The sequence below is a fragment of the Melospiza georgiana genome, chromosome Z, assembly GCF_028018845.1.
Source record: "Melospiza georgiana isolate bMelGeo1 chromosome Z, bMelGeo1.pri, whole genome shotgun sequence".
Lineage (NCBI taxonomy): Eukaryota > Metazoa > Chordata > Aves > Passeriformes > Passerellidae > Melospiza > Melospiza georgiana.
In genome coordinates, this window is record NC_080465.1 from 34,766,175 (window position 1) to 34,782,373 (window position 16,199).

General features: G+C 39.8%; 1 protein-coding gene across 4 annotated transcripts in view; it reads left to right on the forward strand.

Moving 5' to 3' along the window:
• Positions 1-1,421: 1,421 nt before the first annotated feature.
• The window catches only part of NFIB (nuclear factor I B), a 166,534-nt gene continuing 151,756 nt past the window's right edge, over positions 1,422-16,199 (forward strand). For 3 of the 4 annotated variants that reach the window (XM_058043540.1, XM_058043537.1, XM_058043539.1), the window contains exons 1-2: positions 1,422-1,741; positions 7,764-8,295. In XM_058043540.1, coding sequence (XP_057899523.1) covers positions 1,712-1,741; positions 7,764-8,295 — 562 coding nt within the window. In that variant the 5' untranslated portion in view covers positions 1,422-1,711. Of the gene's footprint in view, positions 1,742-7,383; positions 7,448-7,763; positions 8,296-16,199 lie in introns of those variants that run through there. The other variant, XM_058043538.1, reaches the window with a different exon arrangement.

Sequence of the window (16,199 nt, forward strand, 5' to 3'; positions counted from 1 at the left end):
TTACTTTCCTTGATGTGTCGTTGTGAAATGCCTGACGTGAATAAACTCTCACTTTGGGCAAAGAGGAAGTCAGCGGTCCCTCCGGCACGCCGCCGGGGGCTGCGCAAGGGCAGCGGGAGGGAGCGCTGCAGTGCCCGCAGCGGCGGTGCTGGGGCCGGGGGCCGCACACTCCGGACGCCCCTGAGCTGGGCACACAGCACCGCAGCCCGCCTCCCAGGAGCAGAAATAATTTTTACTCACTGTTTTTCCCCCCTTCCCAGCTCCCCTGGTTAAAGCTGCCCCCGGAGAATGAAACCAGACTCTGGCACCCTGTTGCCGCCCGGGAGCCGGGTCCCCTTCGCAGCCCCCGGCCGCACCCGGCGAGGGCGGGGACATCAGTCTCCGGCGGTGCGGGACAGGCTCCCCCCGTTCGGGGAGGGGGGCGGAGGGGGCTGCCCTCCCCCGTGTCCCCCGCCGAGGGTGGGGGGGAAGCGGGGGCGCCTGAGCCCCGCTGCAGCTGGCAAAGTCGTACCCCGAAAGAAGAAAAGGAAACCTCTCGCAGATGGCAGCCCCCCCTCCCACCCCCCTCCCCTTCGCCCCCGCAACTTTCTCCCACCAGAAGAGCGGGAAAATGAGGGAGGGATGTTTGCGAAACGTGCTTGTTCCTTCTGCAGCCTTCGGTGGTAATGAATGCAGAGGGAGGGCAGAGGAAGGGGATCTGGTGGAGAAGGAATGTGTTTGCAGGAGGAGGAGTGTAAACGGTGATTGTGTAATTAAATAATTAAACAAAAATACTTAAGTCTCATTTGGGGAGAGACCTGGAGTAGGGTCCACAGGGTGTAACCGGTGAATTTTTCAACTTCCAAGTTTTGCAGAGTCAGGGGCGGGGTAGTGGAGGGACACTCACGGGCACGTTGAGAGCAAATCGGGTGGGAGCGCCGGGGAGAGATTTATCGTTTGAATTTCCAGGAGATAATTTTTATTACGGTGGCCGTTTGGAAGGCAGTCTCTCACCGCTGCCCGCAGAGAGAGGACGGGCGGGCGAGCAGAGGCTGCCGGAGGAGCCCGCAGGCCGCGCCGCCCGCCCTGCCCGCCCGAGCGCGCCCCCGCCTCGGCGCGGCCCCGCGGCACGGTCCCGACCGCCCGGCGAAGTTTCGCTTGCCATCGCTGTTCGGGAGCCTCTTGCTCCGCTCCGGGCTGTAACCTTGAACTTTCGAAAGCGTGGTGACAGTGTCGTGTTATTACGGCAGCACCACCAACTTCTGAAGAAAGAAAAAAACACCGCTCCCCGCCCCCCACACCCCCCCCCCAAAAAAAGGGAAAAAAAAAAAAAAGAAAGAAAAAGGATAAAAAAAAGCCAAACAAAAAATTCCTCCCGCCCACCCCCACACCCTCCCCCCCCACCCCGAGTCCTTCCCCCCTCATCTGCAAAACAACCAGCAGCAGCAGCAGCAGCAAAAGCAAGACTCCTGCGCCGCCGACTACAAGAGGGTTAAAAGTGTAGATTGGATTTCACCCCGGGAAATCTAGCACACGGAGTGAACTTGAATCTTTGGCTATTTAAGGAGGACTGGGGTTTGTTGTGAAGTTGTGGTGATCCAGAGCAGAGCCCCGTCCTCATTGATTTCATCTTCCTTGAGTCTCAGATGACTGTAAAATGAATAGATGAAATTATTCCTTTTTGAGGCTTTTCTTAGGGGCTCTCCGGGCAGCGTGTTCTCAAAGCGAAGTCATGATGTATTCTCCAATCTGTCTCACTCAGGTATAGACGCTTTTATTTAATTTATTTGTTGATTTGTTTATTTTCACGTGTTTGCTGGGATTTTTAAAAAAAATTTATATGTGTGGGTTATTAATGAGTCATTGCTGGTAGTTGTAACGGGTTAAAGCACAGTCGTAACTGTTTGTCAGATCCAAACTCCTCTCTCAGGAGGGAATATTAAAGAATAAACTGTACCACGCCATTGTTTTGGGGAGATCCATTCAAAGTGTCACCCGTATACAAATACTGTTAATTGTTGGTGCATAAGAAGTCAAAGGTTAACAAACTGGAAATGAGCATAATTATGCTAAAAAACCGTGTTTGAGAAGTATTGATTTGATTGGAATCAAACGATTTGCACTCTTTTCATCTCTCCTGTTTACACACAGCCTAATGAAAGGGTTTGAAAGGAAAAGTGTTTTTTTTGACAAAACACGACCACTGGCCGGCGCGAAGTAATCCCGTCTTATGCTTAATTAATAATATGCCGGCTGCCAACAATGAGGGAGATGTGAGCGGGGTTGACCAAGCTGTGCAGCGTTTTCTCGCTCGGTTGTACAAGGGCACGTCGTTTTCCCCTTCCCCGCTGAAGTGCGGTGCCGGCGGAGGAGCGTGCCCTGTCCCCAGCACGGGGAGAGACCGACCCTTTTCTGAGCGCCGCGCTTGCGGCCGCTCCTCGGTGTCGAGCGGCGGCTGTCAGCGGCCCGGGCGGCGGGAGGGCAGCGGCGGCCGGCGCGGAGCGGAGCGGAGCGGAGCGGAGGGCGGGGGGCAGCCCGAGCGGGGTCCGCGCCGCGGCAAAGCGCGCATTTTGAAGCCTGAGGGGTTTCGGGAGCGTGTTTGGGGAGTTCTCCGGGCGCCCCTGGAGCGTCCTCGGCCGGTGTACGGTATCGGCGAGCGAGCGCTGGGGCACCGGAGCCTTTTTCGGACGGTAAACCCTGTCTGCAAAGCTCGGGGATAGTTTTCAGCTTTCGTGAAAGTCTGTCTTAGGAGGATGTGATGTAAACTGATTAAGCGATAACTGCTTGCTTCTGCATTGGTGCAACAAATAGCTAAAGAAGCAGAAAATGTGCGAAAGTAATGTCTGCTGCAAGGCTGCTACGGAGAGGCCAACGATGCACTTACAGTTGCACCGTGAATAAATAAGTGTGATTTAAGTTATTCCGCAGTTACAAACCATTGTAATTCGAAAGGACTAAAGTATTCATAAATTGTGATTGAAGATGGAAACAATGATAAGGCTTATTCAGTGATTGGACACAGTCCTGCAGTTTTTTGGCTGACACATTTTTTATTGTTTATATTTTGTTTGGCATCTAAGTGTGATTGACTTAGATATGGATATTTTCAGTAAGTAAACGTGAGCTGCAGTGGAAGAAAGCTGGAAAAAAGTGTTATTGAAATATTTCTTCTTCAAAAGAGAAACATAGGAAGCATTTTGTGTAACAGAGACGCACATGCTTGCAGGTACATACATAGAAATAACTACTTAGTGTGGAATCTGTGGTTAGCAAAATTAATTCTGTGGAGGCTGTCCACCGTGTGGAATTATTGATGGGCAATAAGACCTCTGCATCAGGATATAAACCTGACAGTACAAGAAAGCAGTTTTTGCATTTGAGACACAGGTTTTCACAACCACCTCTTTTACAGAGGTATTTCATGATCGTGCTTCCTTCTCTAATGTTTTTTTAAAAATTATTTTTTCTGTTTGGACTCATTGATGTAATAGATTGCCTCATTCTTTACAAATTTGTATTAAAATACTGCACTCAGGTGTATAAAAAAATGCCACATTGTACTTCTACTGCCATTAATCCAAGAAAGCAGTTTCTGGCTTTTGTGCATTGATACTTTCTCCATAATATTTTACAACCATGCTCTACCACGTGCCATGCAGGAACAGTTCACATTTGGTAATACATACATGTAACACAGTTGCAACAAATTGATTTTAGTTTGGAATCTTTTCCTACCTGCTTGGAATGATAAGACAAGTTTAGAAATGATATTTTTTCTCTATATAAATTAAAATGACACCAGTTATGAGAACTTAAACCTGGTATTCTTCATTTGTTTAAGGCAAAAGATTGATTCATTTCACATGGAGTAGCAACTGCATTAAAACATTACTGCCACAATTGTACTCTCTATTGTATTCTCTGTCTCTAGGACTCTTGCAATGCTCATCGACTGTGGTAGTATAGGTTCAGAAGAAAATATTTTGGTAAAAGTAAACAGAGAACACCTGTTTGGATGGAACTACTTATGAAAGTGGTAGTTCAGTTTGTGCTGAGACAGCGCGGAAGCATGTTTTAATAACAAGTCTAAAATCCAAAGTACAGCTTTAAGACAAACCTTGTCAATTTGAGTGTTACCCATCACACTTAAAATAAAAGTTTAGTGAGTGAAAATAAGTCCAAGGTAGAAGAAAACTTACCAAATGCCATTTAATTTTGCGGGCCCCCTTCCTCGGTTTCCCACATACCTCTTTCTCTATGTTTTGGAATGACTGGAAACTGGATTTATCTCTCTTGCTGAGGCATGAATAGGATGCAGTTTACTGCATGCCTTTTAGTGCTTGCTCTCTTGTGATATTTTTGCCGTGGTTTATTATGTTACAGTAGTCCAAAATCTCAGAATATGTAGTGTTTTCTTTTGCGCCTATATGTTTCACTAGGCATGAGAAAATCTGTGCAGGGAAGTTGAGTAGATGAAGTTTTCTGTATAAAATTTCCCTACTTCTGCCTGGTGCATTTACTGCACAGTCCTCAATTTGAGCTTTCTGGGCTGATACAAAGTTTAAAAGTGAAAGATAGGAGAAGAGCACTGCATATCCTCTTTATCTTTTCAATAAAGAAAACTTGGCCTACCTATTGTCATTAGATGGCTGCTATTTTTTCCTTTCTTTACCAGGAACATAGATGTTGTACAGTAACTTCCATTTTAATTTAAATTGCCAGTGCACAATGGTTCACCTTAGCTATTTGATATTACATTTGAAAATCTTGCCTTTATAAATTGCTTCATTGCAAGAGCAACTGTGGCACATGAGCAAGTGCCAGATAAAAATAAAAAATAATTTACTATTGTCTATATGAATATTAAGGAGAAAAAAAAAAGTCTGTTGATATCTTTTTAGGAGATTTGTTGGAGAATGTGTGTGATTAATTGCAAATGTTCATTTAGGATCATTTTTATGGGCACTTCCCCATGTCAAGTAGTAGTTTCATTTGAAAATGCACAAAGAATAGCTCAAAAAATCTGATAAAATTGCTTTCAAACAGAATGTTCTTTGCTGTGTTTCTTCTCAACAGTTTTCACGTATATGTATGTCTTTATGACTTAACAATACTGTGAAAGAAAAACCTGAATACAGTTTTTAAAAGGTTGGCATTTCTGATGTGCATGTTTTTGTGGTTTTTTTTCTCCCTATTTTTGAAAAGGAAACATTCAGGTACTACAGACTGGAATTTAATCAGTGAAATTCTCTATAAAATTTTCATAGATATAAAGTGCTATAGTTTATTATTGTTAATGCTATATGCATTACCTCAAGGCATAGTCAATCTGAAATAATTTATTAATTTATGGTGATCTTCTTCAAAATTAAAACCAGATGTGCAATAATTTACTAATGTAGAATACGTCCATGTTTATTTTATTGCCATTTTAAGTTATAAATGCCAAAGTCTGTTTAGATGTAGGAGAAATCATTGTATTGAGGCAAAAATTAATTTCTCCCAAAGCTCTTCAGCCACCTGCCTTCACCCCACCTTTAGCCCCAGCTGTTAGAATTTTCAAAATCTATAGTAAATCTGTTTTATTCAGCCTAAAATGAATTGTGAGGACTTAACACAGTATGGTCGTTATGCTTCCACTAATTAAAAAAAAAAATTCAATACTTCAATTAAGATGACTTCTGTAGGAGAAAAAGTAAACTTTCTTTAGTAGTTATAATTGAAAGGTAAAAAAGCATGGCATCAGAAAGCATATGAAGATAGGGAAGTCTTATCACGGGCTGTGGTTGCTCAGAGCAGTACTGCCTTCCCACACAAAGAACAGATTGTGGTTTAACTCTTTCCACGGCCTAGTTTTATGTACCAGTATAGTAACAGAATTGTTCAAATCTCTGCTGGAAACTACTAATCAGTTTAATTGTTGCCTTTGTAGGTCTTTGACAAGCATCATACTGTAATGAAATTGTTTATGTCCTGAAGTATCTTCCTATATTGCTTCTCTGTTCTTTTTTTCCTTTACCCCCCCCTTTGCTTAATTTTTTTTTTCTATGAAGACAATATGATCATAGGTAAACTGCTTGTAACTTTTCTGTTGTTTTCTGTTTGATTTGAGGATGGTTAGAGAGGTAACTAGATCTAGTGGGTTTTGCAACGTTCAGGAAATTTTGAAGTTTGTTTGAAATTCAAAGATTTAAATATGGAATTCTTTGCCTGAAGCTTCTGCAATGGCAGTCTGCACTCTATAATTGAGACCATTAGTTATACTTTCATCATTTTTACCTAATGGAGTTAATCAGCCTATTGATTAAACATAATTCATTCCTTGTCTAGCAGTGTAACTAAAATAGTAGTTTGTTAATTGTATTCTTGAATATAATTGCATAAAAAAGGTTTGGTTTTAGTTTGATTGCACTGTGCCACTAAGTATGATGAGCAATCTGCGTGGTATTTAAAACTAAATATTCCTACACACAGGAAGAAGGATACCTCCCCTAAGGTCTCCCTTTCAACCCAAAATATAGTAATGTTTGATAAGCAGATTGCAGTGTTTTAAACAGCAGACTTGTTAATGGAAAATAAGTTTTTGGAGAAGGTCTATTTAGATATTAACATGGATGTGTAGGATGGTACTTTAAGCAGACAAATGAAATTAATTTAATTGCTATAGGATGTGCCTGTAGACAACAACTAAGCATTACCTCCTTAATGCAATCCATATTGCTGCTAGGCAGAAGATAAGAACTTGCAGGTGAAGCCAGACAACAGAAAGGGTTATTTTGAAACTGTAAATAAATGGCATGGATTTCACAAAAGCAGCATTGGACCAGCGGTGGACTCATAATGTCTCTTTGCCACAGCATGTAGAAACACAAAGAATGCAAAGTTTGTGCCAAGTTGCCATTTTTCATTGTACACCTCAGATTGATTTTTAAGGGGTTTAGAATAATTGCCACACTCATGTGATCAGTTAGCAAATTAACTGACTCTGTGGGGCTTCAAAATTCACAGTGGAACTGCTGGAAGGACACAAATGTAATTTTTCTTCTCACCTTCATAAAGTCTTAATTTTACAGAGCTTGGGGGTGGTGGGAGGGAAGCGAGAAGAGCTGCAAGTACAGAAGCTTCTGTTCAGGATTTGTATATGACATGTGTCTTTTGCCTGCTTTTCCTTACTGTATACTGGTTTCTCTAGTTACCACCACTGGAATGGTGCTGTTTCAGTGCTGGAATGTTGGACGTTTGATAAGAAAATGGATCAAGTTTAATGGCGCATGCTCTTTGTGCCACCAGCAGTCTCTTGCTGAGAGCATGCTCCAAAAGCGGGAACTGTGTGGCATTACACTGAGCATGTATATGCTTTGTGTTTCTGTGCCACAGAGAAGAGAAATGAACTGTGGCATTTGCCTCAGCCTTCTGAACATTTCTGCTCAGATTTTTTAAAACCGTGCAGTATCCTCTTTGTGCAATGGTACTTTTCTTGATGTTAGCTGTTCAAATATTTAAATGTTAGGAACAAAACATCTTGGTAGCATCTCTTAAATTATGTTGTCTCTGTAGAGTTGTGGGATGAAGCGAGGGGAGGAGTACAAAATAAAATTTTCACATAGTTCTTTCAAAGAATGAAATATGAAATTTGTGTAAATTTTACGTGTTTATTCTCTTCATCTTGTATTCACTTAAAGATTTTCAAAAATGTTTCTTGATGGTGCTTTGGTTATGAGACCTTGCTGACTTTGAGTTTTCTTGTTCTCTTCTTCTTTTTTTTCCTTCACTTCTTTCCACAGGATGAATTTCACCCGTTCATTGAGGCACTTCTTCCACATGTGCGTGCAATTGCCTATACTTGGTTCAATCTTCAGGCTCGAAAACGCAAGTACTTTAAAAAACATGAGAAACGAATGTCAAAGGATGAGGAAAGAGCAGTCAAGGATGAGCTACTTAGTGAAAAGCCTGAAATTAAACAGAAGTGGGCATCCAGGCTCCTGGCCAAGCTGCGCAAAGATATTCGCCAAGAGTTCCGGGAGGATTTTGTGCTCACAGTTACTGGGAAGAAGCACCCATGCTGTGTATTGTCCAATCCTGACCAGAAGGGCAAGATTAGGAGAATCGATTGCCTGCGACAGGCTGACAAAGTCTGGCGTCTGGATCTAGTCATGGTGATCCTGTTCAAAGGCATCCCCTTGGAAAGTACGGATGGAGAACGTCTCATGAAATCCCCCCATTGCACAAATCCAGCACTTTGCGTCCAGCCACATCACATAACAGTATCAGTCAAGGAGCTTGATTTGTTTTTGGCATACTACGTGCAGGAGCAAGGTAGGAAGCAGACTGTCATGTTTCTATGTTAGTATGTCAGACTCTGACTCCAAGCAGCCCTGTTTCCCCTGTGGGCTGGCTTCCAGTGAAACATTGTTCTGTGGTCCATAGATGGAGTGTGGCTACATATCCATTTGTAAATCAGCCTATATACATATGTACTTAAACACACACAAATTCCTGCAGACCTGTATGACATGCATATTTGACACGTGTGCCTCTTTCACGAGCGAGAGAGACATGTACCAAGGCAGTACTTTCATTCCACTGAAGTTGCCTTTTATTTATTGTGAAAAAGTGCGACTTCAGAAAACATTATTGTTTTCAAATTGGGTTTCTAAAGAAAAACAAACAAAAAAAAACCCCACCCCAGTACTGTTAAGAATAGATGCAGGTATATGCAATTGCACAGTCTCAATAAATACTACAAATATTTATTATTGTCTTTGTTGTTATAATTAATCAAGAAGCAGTCCTTAAACTGATCATATTGAAGAGCAATTGTACACTTTCTCATGCCTATAAAACAAAGCTTGAAAATACTTTATCACGGCAGTATTTCATATAAATGCCAAATAGAATCAGAATTGCAGCACACAATATGTAATGTTTTATTCATATTTTACATCAGTAGCTCATCTTACCTTTGAGCTTTGAAACAAAGATCCAGGTCGTAATATTTTGAGAAATTTTTATGAAGAGTATATTTTCATAATCACACTCATATACTTTTATTTGGCAGGTAATGGAAATGTCGAAAATTGCAGGAGCTCTATGGAAAAGCTTCTTAAACTTAGTATTACAGAATGAAAATAAAAACAGGGCTTCTGATAATCACGTGTCAGGGGAAAAACCTACTAGCCATATTTCATATATTGGATATTCAATAACAATACCCATAGGCAGGTTCCCTAAAATTGTAAATGGCTGTAAGTAGATAAAGGTGTTGGTTTGTTTTTTTCTTTCTTTTTTTTTCCTCTGATTGTAAGTCTTCTGAAGTACTTTTTCTCTTTAGGGTCATTTTGGTTCTTTCTGATAATGATACTGTCTTCTAAGTGTCTTTGTAATGCTGGCTGATCAGCAGTAATAATGCATTTCTTTTTTAGCCACAGATCTCAACTAGGGAAAGTTGGACCATCTGCAGATGGTGGGCCATTTCACAACTTGGCCTGGTAGTAGGTAGAAATGGCCTGCATAAGGGCAGATGGCAGGCTGTTATCTGATGCTTGGTAAATAACTATGGGATTTAACTGGAAAACAAATTGAATTGATTTTGTTAGCAACAAAAAAGTAAAATTGCATGGCTTCATTTGGTGTATACTCGTTTTTTAAGAGGAGAGCTGCAAAATGAAATATTTTGTTTTGAGTAATTGTCTTTTAGCATTTACTTATGCAAGTGAAGAACTGTTTTTGTGAATGTATGTATTATTTGCTGTGAAAAAAATATTGGCTTCTCCCCCCAACCCTGGACTCCCCCTAGTATTTTTTGTGGGTTTTTTTTTTTTTTTTTTGTCTCTCCACAGCAGTAGACACATTTAGGTATTTTACAGTGACTTTAAGTAGCTGCGGAGTCTGGTAAATCTGATCCCAAATAACATAGGAAGAAAGATTTCTTTGACAACATTAAACAAAATAGCTTAATTACAAGTAATTTTTACCTTTAAATTCCTTTTGTAGAAAAAAAATCAAATTATATTATGAATGCATATAGCGTAAGTCATAACTTACTGATTAATTCTATGGATTTACCTGTCTCTAAAAGTCAAAACTACAAAGGGAGGCAAAACAGTTTAAGTACCTCTTGAGCCAGAGAAGCTGGGGTCAGAGTACTCTTAACACATTGTTGACTTATAAGTTGTTGAAAGGCAGTAACTTGAAGTGGGAGAAGGAATTGCAGGGCATAGCTGATTTTGTTGATTTAAATGTATTGAGAATATAAGTTTGTTTAAAACACTTTTGTCTAATTGGAAATGAGGAAGTTAAGCATGTTGTAATATTATAACTTTCAGTTACACAGTGCTACTTTGAGAATATACTGGAAATGAAGCTGTTTCTATTTCCAAGTCAGTCATAGAAGACCCTTTTGTTTATTGCTAACTGCATGTCTTTTGTATTTTGCTGCTTTACATTAAGTCTTCCATTAACATCTGTTGGCTCTCTTCTTGAAAAAGTCATATTAAGTTGTCTACGTAATTTTTTTTCCATTTTATCAAACTTTGATTCTCTATATTCATTGAAATCAGGTTAATTGTGGCACTTTTTAGGGTACTTGATTAAGAGTGCCAGGCTCTGTGAAAGATATGCGTGAAGTCAACCAAAAATGTTGCATTATACCTATGGCGTTTTGCTTTTTATTTATCTTTCAGAACATATAAACGCCTAATAGCACCATGTAACAGCTAAGTGGACACATAAAAAAATTAAATCACTGAACAAAATATGAAGAAGGAATTAGCACACAAAATGAAAAAAGGGCCAAATAGTTTGCTTTTTTTGTGGTTTTAAAATAGAAGATTAGGGGAAAAAAGAGGAGGAAGGATAGCTCGAGTGCCAGTGATGGTTGCCAGTGGCACCAGGATTGGCATCAGACCTTCTTTGTTTAGCCTAGGATGTCTGTGATTTGTTGGTTGGCATCCGCATTGCAGTGCAGAGTAATGTTACAATATATTGACAATTTCCAGATCTAGAAGTGTCAATAATGTTTTCAGTTCTTAACAAAAAGAGCTTCTACTTCCATGTTTGTCTTGAAAGAAGAAATAAGGACTGATCTATGAAGTCCTATCATTGATGAACTTCATCAGATGCTACTTTTCGCTCATCTCAAATTCAGCATCTTTTTTCCCCTCTATTCATTTTATGCTATCATCTTAAAAGAGAAAAAAGAAAAAAAGAAGATTGACATAGGTTGCAATGCTGCTCCTTTGACTGAAAAGGAGGAAGAAAATGGGAAGTATACATTGTGATCAATGTTTAACATGAAAATAACTATTAATCACAAGGGGCTTCTATGGGGCTCTGCGTGTTGTGTGTATCAGGGGGGTGCGTGTGTCCCACCCAGATTGTTTATAAAACCCCAACTTGAAAATGGTGTGAACATTGTTTCTATTAACAGAATTGTCCTTTTTTTTTTTTCCTGTGAGCATCAGAGAATGTCTATCATTTAGTATGAAATGCATTTCAGTCCATAAAATCATTTGATGATATTTAATTCAGCGCAGCGCTTGTGCTGTGTTCCCGTTGCTACAAGAACCGCCATTTTGTTTGTCGAGTGCCAGGAGAGGGGAAAAAAAGGCAGACAATGTGCTTGATGCCAATAATGGTTGCCAGTGGCACCGAGGTTGGCATCAGACCCTCTTTGTCTAGTTGCTGAATGCCTTTGATTCGTTGGTTGGCATCCGCATTGCAGTGGGCACATTGGAAAGTTTTTGACAATCAGTGAATGAAAGCTGCAGTACTTGTTTGCTGCAACAGAACCAAGATAATATAAATCTCTCCTTGAGATGGACATTTTACTTACTCTTACAGTGACTAATTAAAAAAAAAAAAAAAGCTAGAAATTGCCTTATTTTTTTCCAAAACTTAAAATATCTATAGCAATGTGCCTTGTCTGCATAATTCTGAATTCCCTCTTCATCTCCACTACTTTTTTTTGCAGCATGAATAAAACGCAAACTTGATGTTAGGTAATTCAGCATATACTGAATGAAGCATAGTACACCTTGGTAGTTTAAGAGTTTAAACAACTGAAGCAGTGCTACATGTAAATGTTAAGATTTTTAAGTATTTTTAGTGCATGTGTCTCTCAGAGTACATTTATCTGAACAGTCATGTTACTGTTTATACTCTCCTTTGTCCTCATGTAAGGGTGATATAACTGGGGGAGCCCACGTTCCCAGTTTTTAATAAAGTCTGGAGTCAAAGGAGGAGAGGCTCTTTTAAAAGAGTGGGGAAGAAAATAGGTGCAGATGTCCTTAGTCCCGTAGTGTTCAGGCACTCTTCGTTTTTTAACTTCTTACACCATCAAGATGCTACCACAGCTCCAGCTGTGCAACTTTGTTATCAGGAAATTGGCAAAAAGAATAAATCATTTCTCTTGGAAGTTTCCTAGATAGTTAACATTAATATTGCTTTCCGGTTAACTGCTATTATCTCGTTAATTAATAAGAAGGATTAGCAGCTCTACCCAAAGGGCTGCGCAGAAGGAAGCCTGGGCTATGTGAGTCCCTGAGTTGCTAGACTGTGTCCTGTCTCTTGAGGATTGGAGGGGGGGTACTGGGCCGGGGAAGAAAACAGAAAAAAGCAAGAGACAGCTTAGAGAGTAGCGAGGGCACTGGCCGGCCAAGGGGAGAATTTTGTATGCAGGGCTCTCGTGCTGAGCTGGCCCTGTGCGGGGAGGTTGGCAGTGCCCTGCTGCGCTGCAGGTGCCATGCCCTGCTGGGGGAACGAGGGAGGGGGCACAGGCACACCCCGGTGTGGTGCCCACGCTCCTGAAGAGCGCGCTTGCAGATAACCTCAGCTGGGTCCAGGGTGCTGCTGCCGCATCAAGCTGAAATGCTTCTGCCCTGAGCTTAATGCCAGCAAACTGGCAATCTCCAGCCAAGTGGGGATATCGCTTTCCCAATTCAGACAGTCCTGGCAACACGTGTGTCTTGTCTTACTTGAAAAACATGCCTTCTTCCAGAAGGAATTGTAATTATTTTTTTAATGAGATATGTCTGAATTGCAGGAGTGGGTAGGTTTATCAATGGCTTAATCTTTTTAAAAGCTTTTTTGAATTTTGTCAATTTATGTCTATAGGGAGCTCAAATTTTGAAAGAGGTTTGCATAGTAGTTTCACATTACATTTGAGTTTTCATTCAGTAAGCTGAGAAAATTTATTGTGTAGTCATTCTGTTAATATTTTAAAATGATAATGAAATTGTTTTTTGTTAGGTTGCTGTGACTACATGAATTTTCCACTTAAAAATCCCACTCAAAATAATGTTTTTAGCAGTTCCTGGTTAAGTCATATTATGGTTATATGCCTAAATACCACGCCACCCAGATAGATTTTGGATGAGGGTTCGCATTTTTTTGTGTGCACTGATGATCCCACATACAATTAATAAAAAAGCAATGAGCTTAGATGAATCAACCATTTGCTGATTGTTTCTACTTCATTTAATCTTAATGATTTGCCTCCTTCTGAATACTTTACCTGGGAACACGCAGTAGAACATTTTACCTGTTTTGCAGAAGGACATATCAAAGTGCGAGGTGATTTGTTGGGAGTTTACAGAGCAAATGATGAATTACAGCAGGAACAGCAGGAAATAGAGCTTATTACTGCCTGTACCTACAGGCTTCTATATGCTCCAGGACCTTGTTTCTAGCACAGTGAAATGGCGTGTGATCCCCTGCTCTAAATCTCAATTTTGAATCAGAAAGCCAGTACCAAAAGTATGAGTTTATATATTGTCTGCCCTAGTACGAGAAGAGCTTTTAGTAGTTTAAAAATCTCATAGGGAATAATCAACCTTTTAAAAACTGAATTGCTCTGGACAATTCCAGTCTGTTGAGGCGTGAAGAGAACGCAAATTTAAAAAAACTTTTTTGTGTCAACTGAAAAAGACACTGTTATTATTATTTTCTAGTTTTGTAAAGTAAAATTTTGGATAACTATTTCGTTGTTGACTGTCTCTATTGTATTGAAAATTATGGGCAAGAAAGACATTTGCCATTAGGAAATGGAGGTTAATCCAGTCTATATATGGATGTAATAATATTTCTCAATTTATTATTATAGTTTCTTTGTTTATGAAGATCTAGGATACTGAAACATTTTGAAAGGCCACTTACCAATTTTCATTTTTTCAGAACATTGATGTGTGAACTAGCATTCAGATAGTAGGTTTGCAGAATTCAAAATGTTTAATTTTTTCTTATTAATTTGAAAAAGGTTTCTTAAGAGCAGGAATGCGGGTCAGGAAAAAGAAAAGGAAAATTTCCACTATTTAGCACTATTTAGTGCTAAATTATTTACTGTTAATAGGAATTAAATTTATGTGCATTTCAAGAAGGAACATTTACCTAATTCTGATTTTTCTTACCTGATACACTAATTTTCACAGGGTTAATAACATAAATTGTGTTTAAGATAAAAGAAACTTAAGTTTAAATAAATTCTGTTCAGGTACTTGAAAACATAGAGGTAATTGTTAATTTATGAGCAACATTTAGTTCAAAACAAGAAGCGATAAAGTAAAGAATGGAAACTGAATCAGAAAATTCTTGCTTTGTGGTAGTTTCAGATGGAATACTGTGAACAAAAAGGATTATTCTAAACTATATACAAGAGTACTCATTAATAAAGGAAATATCTCAATTTAAAGCAGGATTTTATGTTTTACATTTCTTAAATGTTCATGCATATTTGAATTCACTCTAACTGTGAAAACTTCATTAAGATAATTGAACACTAACTGCCACTGCAGGTTGGAATTTAAAGTTAATTGCATGAGGTTGCTGTCAAGTCCACTTCCTTATCTAGCTTTATTTTTTTTTCCCCTGTGTTTCCTCCTTCTCCTCTTCCCTGCTGCCAGTGTAGTAGCATAGTCACGTCAAGGACAGGTGGCCCTCGGAAATGGTGGTCCACAATGCCAAACACTGTAACTCAAGAGGTTTCCTGAAGTGCTACTTTCCAGTCTCACCAGCAAGGTGAAATGTTTTTTTGATGTAATTGCTGGGACTAGGATGGTTTTCAGATCAAGTTAAATGGCTATGTTAACTGAATAGGGTTATGCTCCTTCCACTGCGGGGTGAAGAAGGCTCCTTATGAGGAGCTGCTTTACAGATTTACAGATTTACAGTGATTGTGAAAAGGGAAGGAAGTCTCTGATACTATTCAGCTTGTTTGACAGATGTCAAACAAGATGTCATTAATTATAGGGAGTTTTCATGATTTTACTCTGTATCTCTTTTTAATTTTTGTAATTTTAAACTGTTTAGAAGTTTTTGCTAAAACCATGGCTCAGGGCATTGAAACCTGGATTAGAAGAGGTTTGAAAGTCTCAGAACTAGGAAAAGGGAAGTAAATCTCAGATTATTAGCTCTGTCTTAGAGAAAGCCGAGTTCATTTTGGTGTGTCTATTGTACTGTCTTTTAGCAGTGAGCTGTGTGTGAACCTGGAAGCATTCTTCTAGCACAATTGTTATATTTCCCCCCCATCATCTTTTTATTGACAAAAAGTTTACTTGTGCTCTCCCCACCAGTTCTTCTCTGAGGGGGATTCTTTCCTTTTCTGAAGTATATTGTACTTTTTAAATTTTAAATAAGCATATTTCTTTAGCTGCTTCTTGGGAACATCAACATTTTAATGTGACTTTTATCCTAGTCCCCTCCCACCAAGTCCCATCTCTGCCCTGTCCCCAAAAAGGGTGGTGGGAGATGGGCACTTCAGATGGGCACTTGGTGTTTGGGGGGCATTTTCAGAAACAGCTGATAGTCTAAAATTTGTTTATCAATCATAGTGTTTAGAATGTTTTTAGATTACGTGAGGACCAGAGCTTTTGCCTACATGCCTTATGACTCTTGTGTGTTATGTTCCCCTTTATATGAGACCCCTCTTCAAGGCAGAAAGGTGACTTAAAATTATGGGGACCTTGGAGTAATTTTAACCTTAATTTGTTCCTAACTGCCTTTGGTGTTTGGAATTTTTAAATGACATGTATGTTTGTTTGTTTTTACCCCAAGAAATACTATTGAAATAAGGAGAAGTTACTGTGATGAGGAAGGGTGTGAAAGCTTAGCTGAATCCCCTTCAATCATTGTGTTCTTTTTTTCTCAGTGAAACCTTGCACTTTTTTATTAAGTAACTGCACAATCTCCAGAGTAGAAGGGACATGTCAAGTTTTCCAGTGTCCTTC